At 44.0% G+C, this 18,076-nt stretch overlaps 1 protein-coding gene across 2 annotated transcripts in view; it reads left to right on the plus strand.

The window, feature by feature from the left end:
* The window catches only part of LOC306783112 (protein kinase C-binding protein NELL2a-like), a 65,251-nt gene extending 49,865 nt beyond the window's left edge, over window positions 1-15,386 (plus strand). The window contains exons 16-20 of one of the 2 annotated variants that reach the window (XM_079276638.1): window positions 5,210-5,350; window positions 6,559-6,752; window positions 10,298-10,474; window positions 13,623-13,847; window positions 14,665-15,386. In XM_079276638.1, coding sequence (XP_079132764.1) covers window positions 5,210-5,350; window positions 6,559-6,752; window positions 10,298-10,474; window positions 13,623-13,847; window positions 14,665-14,706 — 779 coding nt within the window. In that variant the 3' untranslated portion in view covers window positions 14,707-15,386. The remainder of the gene's footprint in view (window positions 1-5,209; window positions 5,351-6,558; window positions 6,753-10,297; window positions 10,475-13,622; window positions 13,848-14,664) is intronic. The other variant, XM_079276639.1, reaches the window with a different exon arrangement.
* The last annotated feature ends 2,690 nt before the right edge of the window (window positions 15,387-18,076 follow it).

Genomic DNA, 18,076 nt, shown 5'->3' on the forward strand with positions numbered 1-18,076 from the left:
CACGTTTTATTGGTAAGAAAATAAACTAATTTTCTCAAGTCGTGCTCACCAGCACACGGCTTCATCTGAAGTGATACTCCAATTAAGAGGTGTGCTCTAAAGAGGGGAGCGTTTTGTTTATGTAAGCAAAACGGCTCCTTTTCATCAGAGCTTCCATACAATATTCAAGTCATTTTTACAACCTTTTCTCAAACTTTACATTTCTCTGAGTTCTTTCAGGAAAGATGAAGGAAGAGGGAAGCGAAGTTTGAAGAGGACATAGTGTAGAGAAACAGTTGGTAAGTGAAGAAAGGAGAGGGTATTTAATTATTGGGTGATAGCAGATGAGAGGAGATAAGACGAGAGGAAGAGGGGGGGGGGGAACGGAGGTGATTTATTATGAGATGTAAAAATGGAACGGGAAAAAAATAGCAGTGAGGGAGAATATGGGGAGGCGGATGGGAGGGGACACGTGGGTGGCCAGTGAGTTCATGAGGAAGCTGTGGAGGCAGTGAGAGACGGATGTGGAGCCCTGAGGTCACGCTGGCGTATTGACTAGGACAGAGAGACGAACAGGGCCAGACAAACAATTTGTTCCCTCAGACCTCATTTACATTGATGTCGAGCTCCAGGAAGCTTGTCGGGGTTTGGGACAAAAACAATTAAACACACTGTCTGACATGTCAAAGCAACAGATAGACAAAGAAACAGACAGCCAGAGTCACACAAGCATGGAGATAGATCGGGATGAAACATATCGTCAGGTGAATGTGATACAAGTAAAGCTCGGCTACATGTGCACGACAAACTGGCCTGTCCAGGTTAAATTGCACAGGACAGAAACGTTGCTATAGCAGTTGCTGGTGCTCTGCTGTTGTATAAGTAAGAACAGCGAGGGCCACAGCGTGTATGACACAATAGGCAAGTAAAAAAAAAAAAACATCACAACCTCATCATAGTTGAAATCTCCCCTGGGCGCCACCCACTCGACTCTCAGGCACGGCTAGTGAATATTTAAAACCATATTAATTTTTTTGCGCCCCTTGACAGCTCCCATGATGCATCGCTGCAGCTCTCTCCCGCTTTTGCTCGACGATTTACCCACATGGCCTGGGGGCCTGTGACTGTTGAAGCTCAAGCGGCTTGTTTAAGCACAGTGATTATGTATTCATTATTTATTTACGGACGGCCTTACAGAGCCCTCACTCCATCACCCCTAATTAGCGTGTCTTAATTAGGCCCTGCTAATGGCAGGAGCTGTCGTTGAGCTGAGCGCAACCTGCTGAGCGCAACCTAAATGACACATCTCCCAGGGATAGCTTGCCGCTGTATAGCTGCCGCACTGGACACGGGACGGCTCCATTGCTTTAAAGGCCAATGGAAATGAAATTGCTCTTTTTTTTTCCTGCTGCAGCATACAGATCTGCTCTGTAAATTGCATTATCCTTCGCTCTCTTTTGAGAAAAGAAAACAGCATCCTAAAGTGAAAATTGTATATATTTTTTTGTTTTCGTAATCTCTCCGCTCATATACCAGTTTGCCCCCCCCCCCCCCCAACACACTAATATCTTGCCTTTGTCTTTAGTGCGAAAGGTTACAATCGGTATTCTGACTCGTCAATAGTCGCAGGTGTTTACCGGCTCCAGCCCCGATCGGCAGCGATGAAAACATGACACATGGAGAGCGATTGCAGTTCTGTGTGCGCTTGCAGCTACCGATTGTTCACGAGGCTTGTTTTCAATTTACCATGATTACTCATTCCCTCTCCCACTCAAGTGCTTGCAGATATGGATTTGCGTTTCAGTGTCTGTTTCATCTTCAGGAATCCAGCGTGTAACTCAATTTGCCTCGGGTTTCATGATGATTGATTGATTACTTGAGTTTGCTCATTCTCTTAATGAAGACTGAGGACCGGTGACGATCACTCAATTACACTTTGCTGCACATTAAAGAGCAGCGATCAGGAATCCATTTCTTACCTTATCGCTGTGTCGCGCACGTTCCCATAAAAGCTTTGTACACATTATTATCGACTCAAAGGCTCTGCAGCCTTTTCTCAGCCGTCATTGTAAACGTGATCTGACATGACAAATTCAGCTCATTTTAAAATCCATTCATTGTTAAATGGCATCTGACTTAAGAGCAGGAGGGAAGGTTCAGTAAAGACCCAGAGATGTCTTTGAAGAATGCCTCCTGGTGCCTATCAGGATTACCAGGTAGACCTCTATGGGAGTGGAAATCAGTTTGAATTCGGTTCCTGTACGGGAGATGCACGCGTGGTAGCGGTAACAGTGCTGCAACACCGTAGAAACCGCATGGCAACCCCCACGGCTGTCTGTCAGTCAGAGAGGGTGAAAGACATGGGGAGGGAAGCGGCAATGGTGCAAGAGAGGAAAGAATGACGGGGTAATAGCAGATAACTGCACCTATACAGCATCAGAATAGGAGGCGAGGACGAAGTGGAGAGGTTGGAGGGAGCTGGGACAATGAAAGGGAGGGATGAAGAGAGAGAGAGGGCAGGCGAGACTAAACTCTAAACTCTGTCTTTTTCTGCTCAAAGAGAGAGCAAACGGCAGCGATGTGGAAAGGTGAGGACGAGGGCACTTCTGAGCTCCGAGACAGAGATAGACGGGCGAAATGAAAAAAATGGAACACATGGAAAGGCGAAGGCTGAGGATGAAGAAAGAGAGGAGGAGGTTGTCAGGGCACAGTGGCATAACAATGCCCAGGAGGGTGCAGAAAGACCGACTGCTTGTTCCTCACTTTGTCCTCAGAGAGCTGGCGTAATAGAGCCCTTGATTCCAGGCTGCCACTTAGGATAACAAGTCGGCTAACTGCAGTCTGTCTCATCGTCGCCCTCCTCCTCCTCCTCCTCTTCCTTCCTGTTCTCCTCCTCATCGAGCCCGTTCTCATCCTCCTCTCTTTGTGTAGGCTTTTCTCTTGTCAGTTTCCACATCTTCCAGTCGGCAAGGTAACTGCAAAATAACTGTTCTTCCGTGGCCTTGACCTCTCCAGGAGATGGATTCGGAAAAGCCGGATTTGATTTTTGTTTGTGTTTTCCAGAGCAGAGAACGAAAAACATGACATGATTTAACAAGTGAAAGTACTGCGCCATCCACATCTACGACTCGCCAAAAGCTAGAGCCTCATGATTCAGTAGAGATAGAGCTTTCAGGCAGCGCCCTTGTCTGATTGTCACTGTTGATGATTTGATTACAATGATCTTCCATTATCCTTTACGCCAGATGATAAAAGAGAAGGCGAGACTTTTGGAAGCATGTTGTATCCTTGCTGTACCTCACACATTCAATCCTGTCAAGACCAAGGTGCGACAACAGTGAGTTGCATCGTCTTTAAATGTTGATTTGACAGCAGGCCGAGGGGCATAATCATAGCTGACAGTTTTGGCTCTGTAAAAAGAGAAAACGTTGAGTCTTTTTGTTGAGGGTGTAACCCTCTGTTGTTATAGCGAGACAGTCAAGTTTTTAAAAGCACCTGAATGAAACTAGCTGAAAATAGCTATTTGCATATTTTTAGACTCCCTTAACCATCAGTGTCTGTTATAAATAGTATCCGACTGCTCCGTTGTACTTTGAACGGTTTCATCCAGCCTTATGGGGGAGAGGAGGATGATCCAAACAGATTCAGCTCCATTGTTTTGTTTTGTTTTTATCCCGGCAGACCTCATGCAGCTCTTCCCTTTAAAAACTCCCTGCACTTTCATCACGCTGAAATGCAGGCAGCAAAGAGCATTGGATGTTTTCTTCAGGAGTGGGGAGAATTCATAATCCTTTCTTTTTTCTTTAGAGATGGGCTTGTTAAGAGTATCTGCTGTAGACTCGTGATTTTGAAGCAGTGTCCTTTTAACCCAGCATTGCTGACCTGAGGGGAGGAAATAAGGTGCGCCGCTCTCACCAAATGTAATTAGTAAAATCTGAGTTTTTCCTTTAAAGTCTGACACGTGGAACAAAAAGAAATATGCTGCAGGTTTTTTAAGCAAAACCTGCTTCTCAGACAAATACGGGTAATTTTTGAATAGATAAGGCCCTAATCTGCAGGACATTTCATCAACAGTTAATCTGCTGCAGAAATTCTATTAAAAAGGCTGTGGGCTCATTAGCCAATAGATCTTAATCCCATTACTGCCTGGGCGGTGGGGGACCATGAGCCCGCCTGTCTGTCGCTCTGTGGGGGGATACTGTCGCAGGCAGTTGTATAGAAGGTCAGACACGGCACACTGCCATTTTCATAATGAGAGCAGAGCATCATGCATCACGCAGAAAAAAACATCACAGACTATGCAGACACATTTAATCACGGTGCATGTCTGGGCCTAACATATTTAGCGCTACTGTCTCATAACAGGCTTTATTCCCTCTCTCGTGTGGGCCTGGCCCTCAGTTTAATTAAACGTGAGCTGAAATATCAGAGTGATCCGTCTCTCTGTTTGTATTATGCTCATTGTTGGGAATTATATTCGATTTGTTCTTGGTTGATGTTTGCATAAAAGTTGCCCGGCCCCTTGTTGAAACAAAAGGGTTGGATGTTGGCCTGTTGTACACAGAAGCGGGGAGTGAAAAGGAGAAGCAAGAGGGTGAAAAAAAATACAGCGAGGAGAGCGTCAGAGCATGTAATCAAAGTCTTTTATTAAAGACAAGAGCTGAAGGAGGAGGCAGAGTCAAGGATATTTCAAAGTCTGTGAAAACAAACACGAGCTCCATCTATTGACAACCGCCCACGGGATGTGTTAGAAGCTGCGTTAAAGCCCTTTGATGAGCTTCTCCACACGTCACCTCATATTAACTCTGATTGTCCAAGTAAAGTTCAATAACAGTGTACACACACCTCAGACTTTATTTGTTTGCCTGCATGCGTTGGAGGATTAGACTGTGTAGGATTCTTTTACTGGCGTTTCAAAATGGAAGCCCATTAAATCTCTGTCTTCTAAGAATAGGCTTGTTGTATTCAATCATTCCCTTCATTCATTCCCTGCTATATTTTATTGATACAGATGTCCTTTTCTGGCTACGCAGCTGCGTTTGATCAATAAAGCCTACAGACTGGATTCACTCAAACGCCAGACACGTTGTTGTATCAATTACAAGTCAGTCAATGTTGAAAATGCCTACCGGGCAAGAATGGAGCTCAATAGCTCATTCACTGTAAAGAGCATGTTTCGAAAGCAACAAGATAGCGACTGTATGCGATGTCTTCTTGCTCTTCTTTTCAGATATTGATGAGTGTGCGGACGGCTTTGTCAAGTGTGATGGTAAATCCACTTGTGTCAACTTGCCCGGCTGGTACCACTGTGAGTGCCGTGATGGATACCATGACAACGGCTTGTTTTCCGCCAGTGGGGAATCGTGCGTAGGTGAGTGGTCCGAAATACACACAGTGATGGTGAAAATTTTTATTTGAGATTTTTAGGTCAGAGGAATCACTTGTGAGTTCATCGCGTGTGAAACGGTAAATTTTGATGATGAAATTATTTTTTCAGGATAGTATATCCCCATGCACGTTGATTAGATTTGAAAAAAACATTCCATTTTGTGTGCAAAATTGACATTTTTAAATGTACCTTTGACCTTTGGAAGTCGTGATGCCAATTGGACGTACAATCGTCAACATGATGTCACATCACCTCAGATTTTAGAGCTCTTACACTCAAATGAGGTTTGAATTCTGGTTCATAGTTTTTAGCAAGAATATGACGTTGATGTTACGATGTTATTGGATCTTATAGCTCCACAATGCCCCATGACTAGAAAACACCCCATTCATTTTCTATTGAATGGACCCTGATTTTACATCTCAGTCCCAAAGGTCTTTTCTTCGATTTCTAGATTCAGGGTTGAGAGCTTAGCACTGGAAATAGTGGCTTTTAATTAAAGAGAACTTGGTTGAAGTATGTGAGTCACCCGCCATCAAAAACTGTCGCTACACTCCTGTAAATAGTGGTATAATTGGATAAGTGTGTCATTCTCAGTGTGTTTTCCTCCCAAAGCTTTTGCTTTTTTGCAGCCTGCTGATTTTCTGTAACATTCTCTCTGAATCAGCCTGTCAGGACAAGTGTCAGCTGTCAAAATGGAAACCCTCGATCTACAGCAACATCGAAGCATTGCCTGTAACAATAGTACTATAGCGCTGTTCGACTCGTTGACCCCATTCTTGTCTGTCAGTGTGAGTTGGCAGAGGCAGGAAAAAAAGCACATTAAAAGCACTCTCAAAAAAATATATAATGAACTTGCCTGGGCTTCACAAAGCAAAGGTATAATTTCACCAAAAGTAGGTTTCTGGGTTACATTACAGTTGTACACTGTATGTTTCATCCTGGAGCAGAAAAAGGTTGTTTTGCTACATTTTACAGCTGCATTTGAGCTGCAACTTACGGGTGCATAGAGCAGAGTCTTGGCCAAGAGGACAAAGAAGTAACAGGACATGCTCTTTTACCTTGTCACCATGTTACTCGTGCAAATATTAAAACTCTGCCCCATTTCCATAAGCCATGCATAAACTGTGGTTTTGCACTGAGCATATGTATGATGTCATCTTTGTTTGTGCCCCCCCCCCCCCCCGCAGATATTAATGAATGCAAGACGGGGAGGAACACCTGTGCCAACGACACAGTGTGCTTCAACTTGGACGGAGGCTTCGACTGCCGGTGCCCCCATGGGCACAACTGCACCGGGGACTGTATACATGACAACAAGGTCAAGCACAGTGGGCAGATCTGGGTGCTGGACAGCGACAGGTGCTCTGTGTGCTCCTGCCAGGTAAGAAACAGAAGGAGATAGACATGAACATCACAGAGAGAAGCCGAAGCAGAGGTAGATGGACTGACTGAAATAGACAGAGATGGACAGAAGTGGAAAGATGGATGAGATCAGAGAACGATTGAGAGGCAGATAGACACAGAATAAATGTGCCCAGTGCCGTAGAGAGTTGAGTAAGGATGTTCCCTCTCTGTATTACTGCATGTGCACCCAACTGGTCTATGATTGAGTTTTCTGCTCTTTGTTTATTCTCTCTCTGCTATTCTAGTGTATAACAAAGAATAACAAGCTGTAAACCTGTTCTTCCCTATGAATGATGATGTCTCATGGCGTGACTGTGCATGAAAGACCAATGTCATGCCACCTTTAGGTAAAAAGTATTATAATAACCCATGAGAGTCGTGACAGTGAAGTCAATTCTCCAAGTTCCAGTTTGCTCTTTCGTTCACTATAGTTATCTGAAAAAAGTCTAAATTAAACATTGACTAGTGGCTAGTGTAGTGTATAATGGGTCGCTCGTGGTAATGAACCCAGAGGTAACTATTCCCAACATTCCGGTCAGAGTCACTTCTACAGACAATGTCTTTCACCTCATCTTTTAATATGATGGCCACAGAAGGCAGCTGTTTTCAGCTAAACAGCTCCACTGTGCATGCGCTACCTTCCCAGCACCAAACAGCAGACAAAGTTAGCAACTAAACAGAGCTAAAAAGAACATTGGACTTCATCGGGTCACCGGAAGCACAACTCCAATTTAAGTTATATGAATCAGAAATGAAGATAGGGCTTGTTGTACACCAAAAACAACTCTGGACGACCTTAAAACTTCCTGGTATTTATTTAAACAAGCAATGTGTGTCATTTATGTGTCATCAGGCTTGCTTGTCTTGTACTTTGTTTACTGCGTATGCCAACAGACAATATGTTTTGGAAATATTAGAATGCAGTGATGTGATTCATCACATTCTGCTCAAAATGAAAGACTGTCCTCATCAACGCCACTTTTCCTTTATTAAAATAAAAAAATAAGACAAAAAGTGGTTGTGGATGGAGAACACTGGTACAATGAATGTAAATGTGACAGGGCTGTTGACAATGACAGCGGTGCTGTTGTGATAAGCACTTACATTAAAGTACAGGATGAGGATGAGCTATACATCTTACCTCAATGACAGAAGTTTCAATGTCTCTGTGGGTGATTTTGTGTCTGTTACCTCTCCACTGTCTTGTGGTGTACCGCAGGGCTCGGTTCTGGGGCCTCTGTTATTTTCCCTTTATCTGTTACCTTTGGGACCGATCATAAAAAGCTACAATGTGTCCTATCACTTATATGCAGACGACATCCAACTCCATCTGTCATTCAAACCCAGCGAGGCATTCACATTAACTAGGCTCCTGGACTGTGTCAATGCCATCAGAGACTGGACGGCAGAAAACTGCTTGCACCTCAACGACTCTAAGACGGAGGTCCTAGTTATTGCTCCAGAGGAGTTTGTCCCCATGATCAGGCAGATTATTAGTCCACTCTCCTCTGCTGCCCATTGCAACCTGCGCAATCTTGGGATTTTATTTGATCGATCCATGTCGTTTGACCCTCATGTTAAGCAGCTGTCCAGGTCATGTTTCTTCCATTCCAAATCGACGGTCTCACATCACCCCCGTACTCCGATCTCTCCACTGGCTTCCTGTAGCATCTAGGATACACTTTAAAATGCTCACCATCACTTACAGAGCACTTCACGGTCAGGCTCCGGCTTATGTAGCTGATCTACTTCGCCCCTATTCACCCGCCCGCACTCTCAGGTGAAACGCTCTAGGTCTTCTGTCAGTCCCACGCACACGATTTAAGAGCCGTGGTGACCGAGCCTTTGAGGCAGTGGCCCCGAGGCTCTGGAATGCTCTGCCTGCAACTCTGCGCCTCGCAGATACTGTGGATACTTTTAAAAGCCAGCTCAAAACCCACCTGTTTAGGCTGGCGTTTGTGTAAAAGTAAACCCATGTCCTAGACCTGCTCTTAAAATATGTTTTACATTTTTATTTTATTTTTTATTCTTTTTTATTTTATTTTTTAATTTTCTCTGTGTAGATAATTTATTGACCCTAGGGTCACATTGTGTTTTTTATGCTTTTAAATGTCTGCTCTGTTAAGCACTTTGTGATACTACTGTCTGTGAAAAGCGCTTTATAAATAAAATTCATTCATTCATTCATATGTAGTGACTTTCAAAGGTGAACCAGAGTGATTCAAGCTTTTGATGTAGTTGCTTTGATTGATTTCTGACACCCCAGTGGCAAGGCATCCGGGAACAGTTGGTCCAAAACACTCACTCCTCTATCGTCCCAAACACATTTTCTCTCCATGATTATCAGGTCATGGACCAGTCACACTTTGCATTTCAGCGTTTCACTCAAAGTAATGCCAAGTGTCTGGCAGAAGTGGAAGGTGATTATAGTGGATTAGTGTCGGTAGTGAATGATCAAGCAACAAATTATTCATTTGATTACAAAGGACCAGGGCAGAAATGGCTCCTTAATTAAATGAGTCATATTAATTGATTTGAGAGATTGAAGAGCTGCCCGTCAAAATTAGCTGTACTGAGCGACTGAAGAAGCAGAGGGGTAAACATGTTATTGTTTAGACGGACACAGCTGGATATTAGACGGAGAGCTGCGACTAACTGATGGGAGAAACAAAGGTCAAACATCAGAGAGAAGACAAAGACTGGGATGTGTCCCGACTGAGGTCATGCAATATGCAAATAGTTCACTGTTTCAATCTGCTTGGAGCACCAGATGGGTGGGGTTTAGTGCTCGAGTGCATCTTTAATAAGCGGGGGAAGCTAATTTCTAAAACATTTCAGAAATGAAACTACTTTTATTGAATTGATATCGCTGCAGCTCCAGGGCAAGTGGTCCAGAATCCTAAATGAGGTAACAATATAGAAAAACTACTGCACAAAATAATATTTGGACATTGAAGAACCTGCTGGTATAGAGTTGTCTCTCTCTCTCTCTCTCTCTCTCTCTCTCTCTCTCTCTCTCTCTCTCCTCTCATTTGCTGCCATCTCTCTTCTGTCAATAATCTAATAAAGGCTTTAAACTGCCAGAAAAAAACAATGTATCAACTAATTGTTCACATGTGTAGTTGCACATTAAAGTGGCACCATCAGATGTGAGTGGGAGAGAAGCATGTGACGAAGGTAGTGAGTTGAATTCAGACCCAGAGCAGTTCCTGTATGTGGAAGGCACCTTAAATCACTAGACAGCCAAGTCACACTTCTTCAAACACTAATAACCAGGAGCTGAAGAACCACTGAGCTTCAGTGTTCATAAAACAATATTTAAATCGTGTGTGTCTTTCCCCTCAGACTGAGAAGCCATAAAACAGAGCTTCAAATCAGTTGCCAGGCTACACACAGCCTTTGTGACAATATTTATGATCAACATACATGTTTAACGATCCCATCAGACAAATGGCCTTTGTCTTTGCATGCACGGTACGTGTGTGTTCACGTGATATATGGGTTTGTGCTCCCCTGCCCCAGGCCGGCCAGGTGATGTGCCGCAGGATGGTTTGCGACTGCGACAACCCCAACGCCGACCTGTTCTGCTGCCCCGAGTGCGACCCTCGACTGAGCAGCCAGTGTCTGCACCAGAACGGCCTGCTCACCTACGGCAGCGGCGACACTTGGGTGGAGAACTGCCAGCAGTGCCAGTGCCTGGTAAGTAGTGTTCATAAAGCGTACGACGCGTGAATCCAGTCGATGCTTTTATCAAGAGCAATTTGCGGTGATGGCAAGAAAAACACCATAAGCATTCATCTCTGCGCCACAGTGCCAACACAACAGACGACAAATACTGCAGTCTCCATGGAAATGCTCGCAAATGATAGAGGCGCTATGTAAAGGAAGTCGAAGGGAGAAGTTTTGCGGGGAGAGCGAGGGAGTGATTAAGAGGTGAATAGGAAGATGCAGAGAGGAGAAAATGAAGATTGCTTTTACAACTCGTGGCAGAGGAAACGGAGTGAGTGATGAGTGAGATTTTTTAAAGAACTCAAATACATTTGCATTGAAGGACTCTTCCAAGGTTGAGAGAACAGGAGAGAATGTGTGTGCCCGGAGAGAGTGGCAGGTGCACCACTGTGTATCGTCCCTGTGTGTGCTGTGAGAAGGTTGTGTTGATTGATGAGTATTTTGCAGCATGTGTGTTTTTTGTGTCGTGTCGACTGTCCTCTACATGCAATCCTATCTCTCGTACAAAACAAAATAACATTGCGTTCATCGTACAAGTCTTTCGCAGCGAGACATATGCACTATTCTCTTTGTGGTCTTCTGCTGCGTCGACCTTTTCCAAGGTTTGCACAGTGCTGCTGTTCAAACAACAGGGAAGCGTTTCACAAGTATTTCCCTGTGAGCCTGACAGAAACAGTAAATCCTTCTACCTGTGATGCCTCGCTCTCTCTCACCACACATAGCCACTATGCATATGAAATGCAAATGTCATCCTTTACATTACAACACACTGTCTTGCCACGACCACACTCAGCTGTACCGCACACCCACACTGGTGACACTCCTTCTGTTGAGTGACTCACAAATCATCCTCACTGTGGAGCTCAGACAAGCACTGTGCTCCTTTTCCTCCCTATTTCTCCCCTTTTGTTGCTACTAAAGATCAGCCATACTAGAGCCCGGACCTGAGGGTTGCTTTTTAGATTTCTTACAGCGAGCCATTATACAAGCGCTTGAAAGTCACTGCTCAGCGGAGAGGCAGCGGGGGGAAGCACAGTCGGCTGAAAATGGCCTCGCTCGGCTTCACTCTCGCTGAGGCTGTGCACACTGTCGGCACTTATATATGTTGACACAAACAGACACAAACACATTTGAGAATGCGGGCGCGCCGGTCCCAGCAGCAGAGCACGCACACACATGCAGTATACAAACACCAGTAAGTACATAGTATTCACCATGTCCACACGCATGCAGTATACAAACACCAGTAAGTACATAGTATTCACCATGTCCACACACATGCAGTATACAAACACCAGTAAGTACATAGTATTCACCATGTCCACACGCATGCAGTATACAAACACCAGTAAGTACATAGTATTCACCATGTCCACACACATGCAGTATACAAACACCAGTCAGTACATAGTATTCACCATGTCCACACACATGCAGTGCGTGTTTGAGAATGCAGGCACCCCTGTCACAGCGACAACACATGCTCGTGCTTCCATACATCCACACATACACACAGTCAGGCTTAGAACACACTCGATTAAAGATGCACAGGAACAGATACGCAAAGCAAAAGACCACCAGCCACGCAGTATAAAGAGCAGCATTTGAAGGGGCGAGGGAGAATGCTGCGCGATACCTGCGCTCCGGTAGCGTGACAGGGACGTGAAATGAACCTTGAATGCTGCTACACTTAGCAGAGCCATGGCTGTCCAGGCTCAGCAGGGGCCTTAAAATACACAGTGACAGCAGCCAGATGGGCAAATCATTCTCCCAAGACCAAGACCTTCTCCGCTACCCGTGGAATCGTTGGAAATCAAGAATGTGGCCTTTGCAGAATGTGCAGACATGGGCCCCTTGTGATGTGCTGTCTTGTTAAATCACCAGTAGATCAAAGAAGCAAATTCCTTTCGCCATAGGTTGCACTTTAGGTCGAGGCGGATGAAAGAAAGAGCGTGATTACATGCCGACTGATTCCCAGGCAAATATAAATGTCACTAGTTTTAATCTACTGGAGGAACATAGGGAATCCTTACATCTGTCTAAGATTAAACAGCAGATACTCTGACCACCGAATGCAAAAGCCAGATTGAAATAAGAACCTTTTGAAATATCCCAAAGAGATTAATTAAAGAACAGCTTCAGTTGTAGGTTGATCAAGCTTCCATGACGCACCGCTCTCTGTGAAAGGAAAATAAAAGCTGATTGTATAGCAAATCTCTCCCTCCTTTGTGATCTTAGGCCACATCTGCATAAAGATGATAATGTCCCTTTTCGCAGCGTGGGACAGATACCTGAGGCTACATTCAATCCCTCGCCCTGGCTACGAGCAAAGAGCGCCACTCGGGGGGATTTCCCACTTCAAATGTTGACACACCACACAGAGGCAGGGAGTGGGCATTAGCGCTGCGTGAGCCTTTGCTTTATAGCCGGCCTAATTTACTACAACATTTCTAAAATGCTGAGCCAGACGATTTTCAGTGATATTAAATATCCCCAGTGGGACACTTGCATCAAGCCTCATGTAACTTAATGCCTTTTATGTCTGCGTCTGCGCTTAAACATATATAGTCTGAGCCCATATTTCATTTCCAGAGTAGATGTGAAGCAAAAAGGCTTATGGATAGCAGCGTAAGCAGAAGTGGGTCAAGCCAGAATGATATAGCGTACAGTAGTTAGGATGTGTAAAGTCACATATATACAGTATATGACCTGTTTTCTCAGACTAATAGAAAATGGCAGCGGGAGGAATCCAATAAAGCTCTCAATGCTGAAAGTTTGCTGTGAGATTTAATATGGGAACAATGAGAGACGGGGACGAGAACAAGTCAGTTAAAAAGATGGAACATTTCCTTCTACTGTCTGAAGAGAAAAACCTGCTGACTGTGTTGGAAGATTGCTCTGCTCATCTATATTTTCTAGGTACCTCAACAACCTTTTTTTTCATTATCAAGTGGAGACGCTCCCTCTGGCATGCAAATATACAGCGTCAGGAGAAATATGTGTATTTGCATGAATAACCTGTTTTGGGCTGGAAAATGCGATTTTATTATTTCGAACTGTCTCTCTTTTTCTTCCGTCTGTCTATCTTTCTCAACTTGTCTCCCTCCCGCCTCTTCAGCAGGGGCAGGTGGACTGCTGGCCTCTGCCGTGCCCGCCCGTGGACTGCGAGTTCACCGTGGTGCCCGAGGGCGAGTGCTGTCCCCGCTGTGTCACCGACCCCTGCCAGGCCGACACCATCCGCAACGACATCACCAAGACGTGCACGGACGAGCACAGCATCTCACGCTTCAGCGGCTCCTCCTGGATTAAACACGGCACAGAGTGCACCCTGTGCCAGTGCAAGGTAAGGCACCAATATATATATATATTATATCTTGGCCTCTGACTCGGCTACAGCACAAACCAGCAATGTGTACAGAGCCTCAGATATTCTCTCGAGAAAACTGAGACAAACTCACATAATTGGTTGGACTACATCGGGCAGAGAAAGCTTCTCTCCACAAGTTTTTGTTTTCAGACTTGTGTCGCAGAACAATCACTGGAAAAATAAACTATGCAGCCGAATATCCTCTTCATGAACAATTGTGAGCATAAATTGTCTGCCTCGGCTTCAGGACCAATCCACAAAGACTGACTCCCTTGTCTGAGTTTCTAGGATGGAATATTTTCTCTCTGCCTGCCTGACGATGATGTCTACATCTTTCAAAAATGATGACAGCCATTAAATATATGCTATCTTTCAAAAAATGTCAAAGACTTGCATTGAATTCAAATATACGAGGGTGGATTTATTATTTCTGGACAGGTACAGTCAGTTTCAGCGCACTCTGATTTGGTCAGTTTGGTGATTTAGCACATACAGTGCTGTGCCTGCAAAGCATTAACGATCCAGGGAGTTTATCTGTCCCCCTAGTTTGAAGCGAAATGACTCTGAGACCGCTCACTTTTCTACTCTCAGGAGAATAACTCTGCATCGGATCAGTTGGTGCCGAAATGACACCCAGAGGAATCTTAAACGCCAAACTGAATCTGTTTGCTGCAGCCACCGCCGCCACCTGAAAATATTTACCGTGGAGATCCACAAAGACTTTTGATGTGGTCAAAGTGTGACGATGATCCATTAATATGTTTCTTTGCCTTCTCTCTCCTCTCCCTTGCAGAATGGACACATCTGTTGCTCAGTGGACCCCATGTGCCTTTAGTCCCGGAAGATCTGAAGGCACCTGTACAGTGTTCTCCATGTACAAACAAAGTAACACCACCCTTATGTCTCCTCACCGTCCTCCTCACAGGCGTAGGGTCAGATGGTGTTTGCATTGTTAGCATTTGATTTAGCCTGCTGAACCGGATGGATGGGGGTTACGAATCAGTGTCATTTATACAATGTCACATTGTCAAATACAGACAATTGTACAAATTTCACCTTCAGGTCCTTTCTGATGATTTCTAGCTCTTCTTGTGTGCTCTACATTGTAAACCCCATACCTCAGTTCTTGTGAATACTCTGTGACCCACGTCTGCCCCCTCGACTCCTCTTTATACCAAAAGCAGACCTTTATCATACCAAACAGATGATGGACTACAGTTTCCTCAAACCCACTCTCTTTGTTCTGTCTCTCCACTTGAGCGTGAACCTTTAAGGATCACTGTTCCCCACTCTGCATCATCGCTACATAAACCTGTAAGATATTACTATTACTGGCATGACTGTGCTTGATGTCCAAACATTTTTGCTGATTTCTAAATTCTCAGTGATGATGATACCCTAGATAGAGTAAAAGCAGTTAGCTTAAGCTTCCGTTGCCACATTTATGAGTTGTCTATATTATGTGGTGCTTTGTAGCATTTTGTTCCATTTCTCCTTTTTGTAATTTTTTTCTTTCCAAGCTTGTTATTGTGTAACAGTGAAATAAAGTATTTCCATTTACATTTAATTCTTGTCTGTGGCTCATGTATGAGTGTGTATTCATTGTGTTTCGAAGGCAACATTCGGCTGCCAGTTTATGAGGTACACCTAGCTAAAACAGATGCAGTGTAATATAAGTCCTGCAATAAATCATACCTTTATGAAGATTATAATGTTCATGTTTCTATTATTTTGTCCACTCTATTTATAGCAATGAGGGATGGCTAAATAACAAGCACCACAAACTACATCCTCCCCCCCAAAATGATAAAGTGAAGTAAATGAATACAGTCGACGTGTATCAGCACTGGATGTATGAATATTTGGTTGTGTGGTCTTGAATTCTGTTTCAGAGTTCTACTTTAAGGCGAACGTTATAAAGGGTAAGTTCTAAATAATGGCTTCTTTTAAAGTTTAATACATAGTTTACAAAAACTTCTATGAAGAACAAATATATTTTGCATGATCAAAGCCAAAGTCTCTGTAAAAGATAGTTTCAAGGTTCATTATTGACCTTACAAAAGACAATATACAAAGAAGAAGTCAAGCCCTCGAGATGAGAATATTTTGCCAGCAGCACCATATTCATTTTAACATTTTAATCTCTAGATTAATAGTGTTTTGTTTAAATGGTTATCAATACTGCTGTGATCTTGCCTTCCACCGTAAAACACTAACTTTGTTTTGATTGATTCTGTAAATTAAATAAGTAAAATCTAATTAGTGGCTTTCATAGAACCAATACTAATAGTGTTGTTCCACGATTTTAAATTAGGCCCCTTGTGTTGAATACACTTCAACAAACGCATCTTTGGAGGCAGCGAAAGGACCATTGCACAGATTCCTCTCCTCCCTACTTTGTCCTGTGCCTCTGGAGATGCTGGTAATACTTGTATCGCAGAAGAGCACTTAAAGCTCCTACTATAATTATCTATCAGATCACAGCTGCGGACAAATGAGTTCAGCCTTGAGATGGCTTTATTTCCCCGCGGAGCATCCTCTCCCATACCAACTGATTCTCCGACTCTGCCTTGCAGCTGCTTACATTAACAAACACACAATGTAACAGCACACTCCAGCACACTCCCCGCTCAGTTGAACTTTTTCTGCCCCCCCCAAGAAAACTTTCTACCTCAGGTTATCCTGACTAAGCTCATCCCTGAGTTGAATGATAGGGCAGGGGACATGGGCAGTGGGCAGTGGGCAGTTCGCAGCGGCTGCTCGTAGGTTGGCAAGGGCACCATCTGGCCTGCTTTGGTCCAGTGGCTTCTAGCTGGTGGTGGCATGGAGCCAGTGGGCGCCTGAGTAGTGGTGGCACAGCAGGGCACACTGGTCCTCCAGCTGGCTCCTAAATGTCCAATTTTCCATGGCAGTGCTGAACCCCTCTGCAACAGATGCCGGGACCCACAGGGAGTCCACTTCACTGCCTGTCCTATATTCACCGTTAAGGACCACACATATCATTGTGATTGTGGCTGGCAAAGCAAGGCAACAGAGAAAAGTCCGTTTTAATTTAGCAGAGAGTTTAAATGCATTTGCATGTGATAGTAGTGTGCTTTATGGCAGTTTCTTTCATTGTGTTTTCAGAGATCTTCCATTCTTCAAATGGCTCTAATTGGTCTGTGAAATTCACTGTGCTGTTAAAGAGACCTCTGAAAGATGGAGAGAAAAGGATCGTGCAATGTCTTGGCAATCATCACATATGCAGTAAGTAGGGAAATGACATGAACAAGTATTTACTTGTAGAATATTGACCTCATATCACAGTGTAAACTCTGAGCTTTCTGTTTGCTCGTCACAGTTTCCCGAAATGTGCAGGATTGACTTGAATGCACAAACATACAGAGTCTCAGCACAGAACAATAAGGGAAGTCACTTTGAATCGCCGTGTTTGTCTGCACGGAAACAAACACGCAGACAAGTACAAATGCTCCACAGTCCCACGGTGCCTTTATGGCTTTGTTTCCCCGATTTAACTGTAGCCAAAATAAGCAGGATGGCGCTGGTTCTCGCTGCTTACATTTCTGTAATCTGTAAATTTGGCAAATGTTTTCATTAGTCCTCTCCAAATTAAAAGAACGACAAATCAAACTGTTCTGCAGCTGGAGCTGTATCCTGATATCACATCTGGAAACCGGGGATTGATGAACAGCACAACGTTTTGTCAGTTATGTGACGGATTGCCATTTAACCCTGATGGGACATTCGTGGTTCCCAGATGATGAATCCTCGTGACTTTGTTGATCCCCTGACTTTTCCCGTAGGGCCACCGCGAGGCTGATATATGTTTGTTATTCGGTGTGATACCACAACAACTATTGATGGTCCCCTCAGGATGAATTGTAACAACTTGACTCAGTGCCTTTTCATTTAGCACCATCAAGAAAAGAATACCTGCAAAATGAATGACCTTCCCATCAGCCTCAGATGAAATTTGTGTTTCGTGCCAATTACTAACTCTCCAACGGGCAGTATTGTTGCAGCATACTCTGACCCGATCGTACTTGGACAGAGAATATGAATATGAAAATATGATTCTTTATTACTGGAGGAATCTGAAGTTATGAAAAGCCACAATTAACCACTGTTAGATTATTTTTACAATGCACATAAAAATGAAATATACGTGGTTTCCTGAGGGAGACTGTGAGTCAGCCTTGTGTTGT

This window comes from Melanostigma gelatinosum, assembly GCF_949748355.1.
Source record: "Melanostigma gelatinosum genome assembly, chromosome: 1".
NCBI classification, from domain to species: domain Eukaryota; kingdom Metazoa; phylum Chordata; class Actinopteri; order Perciformes; family Zoarcidae; genus Melanostigma; species Melanostigma gelatinosum.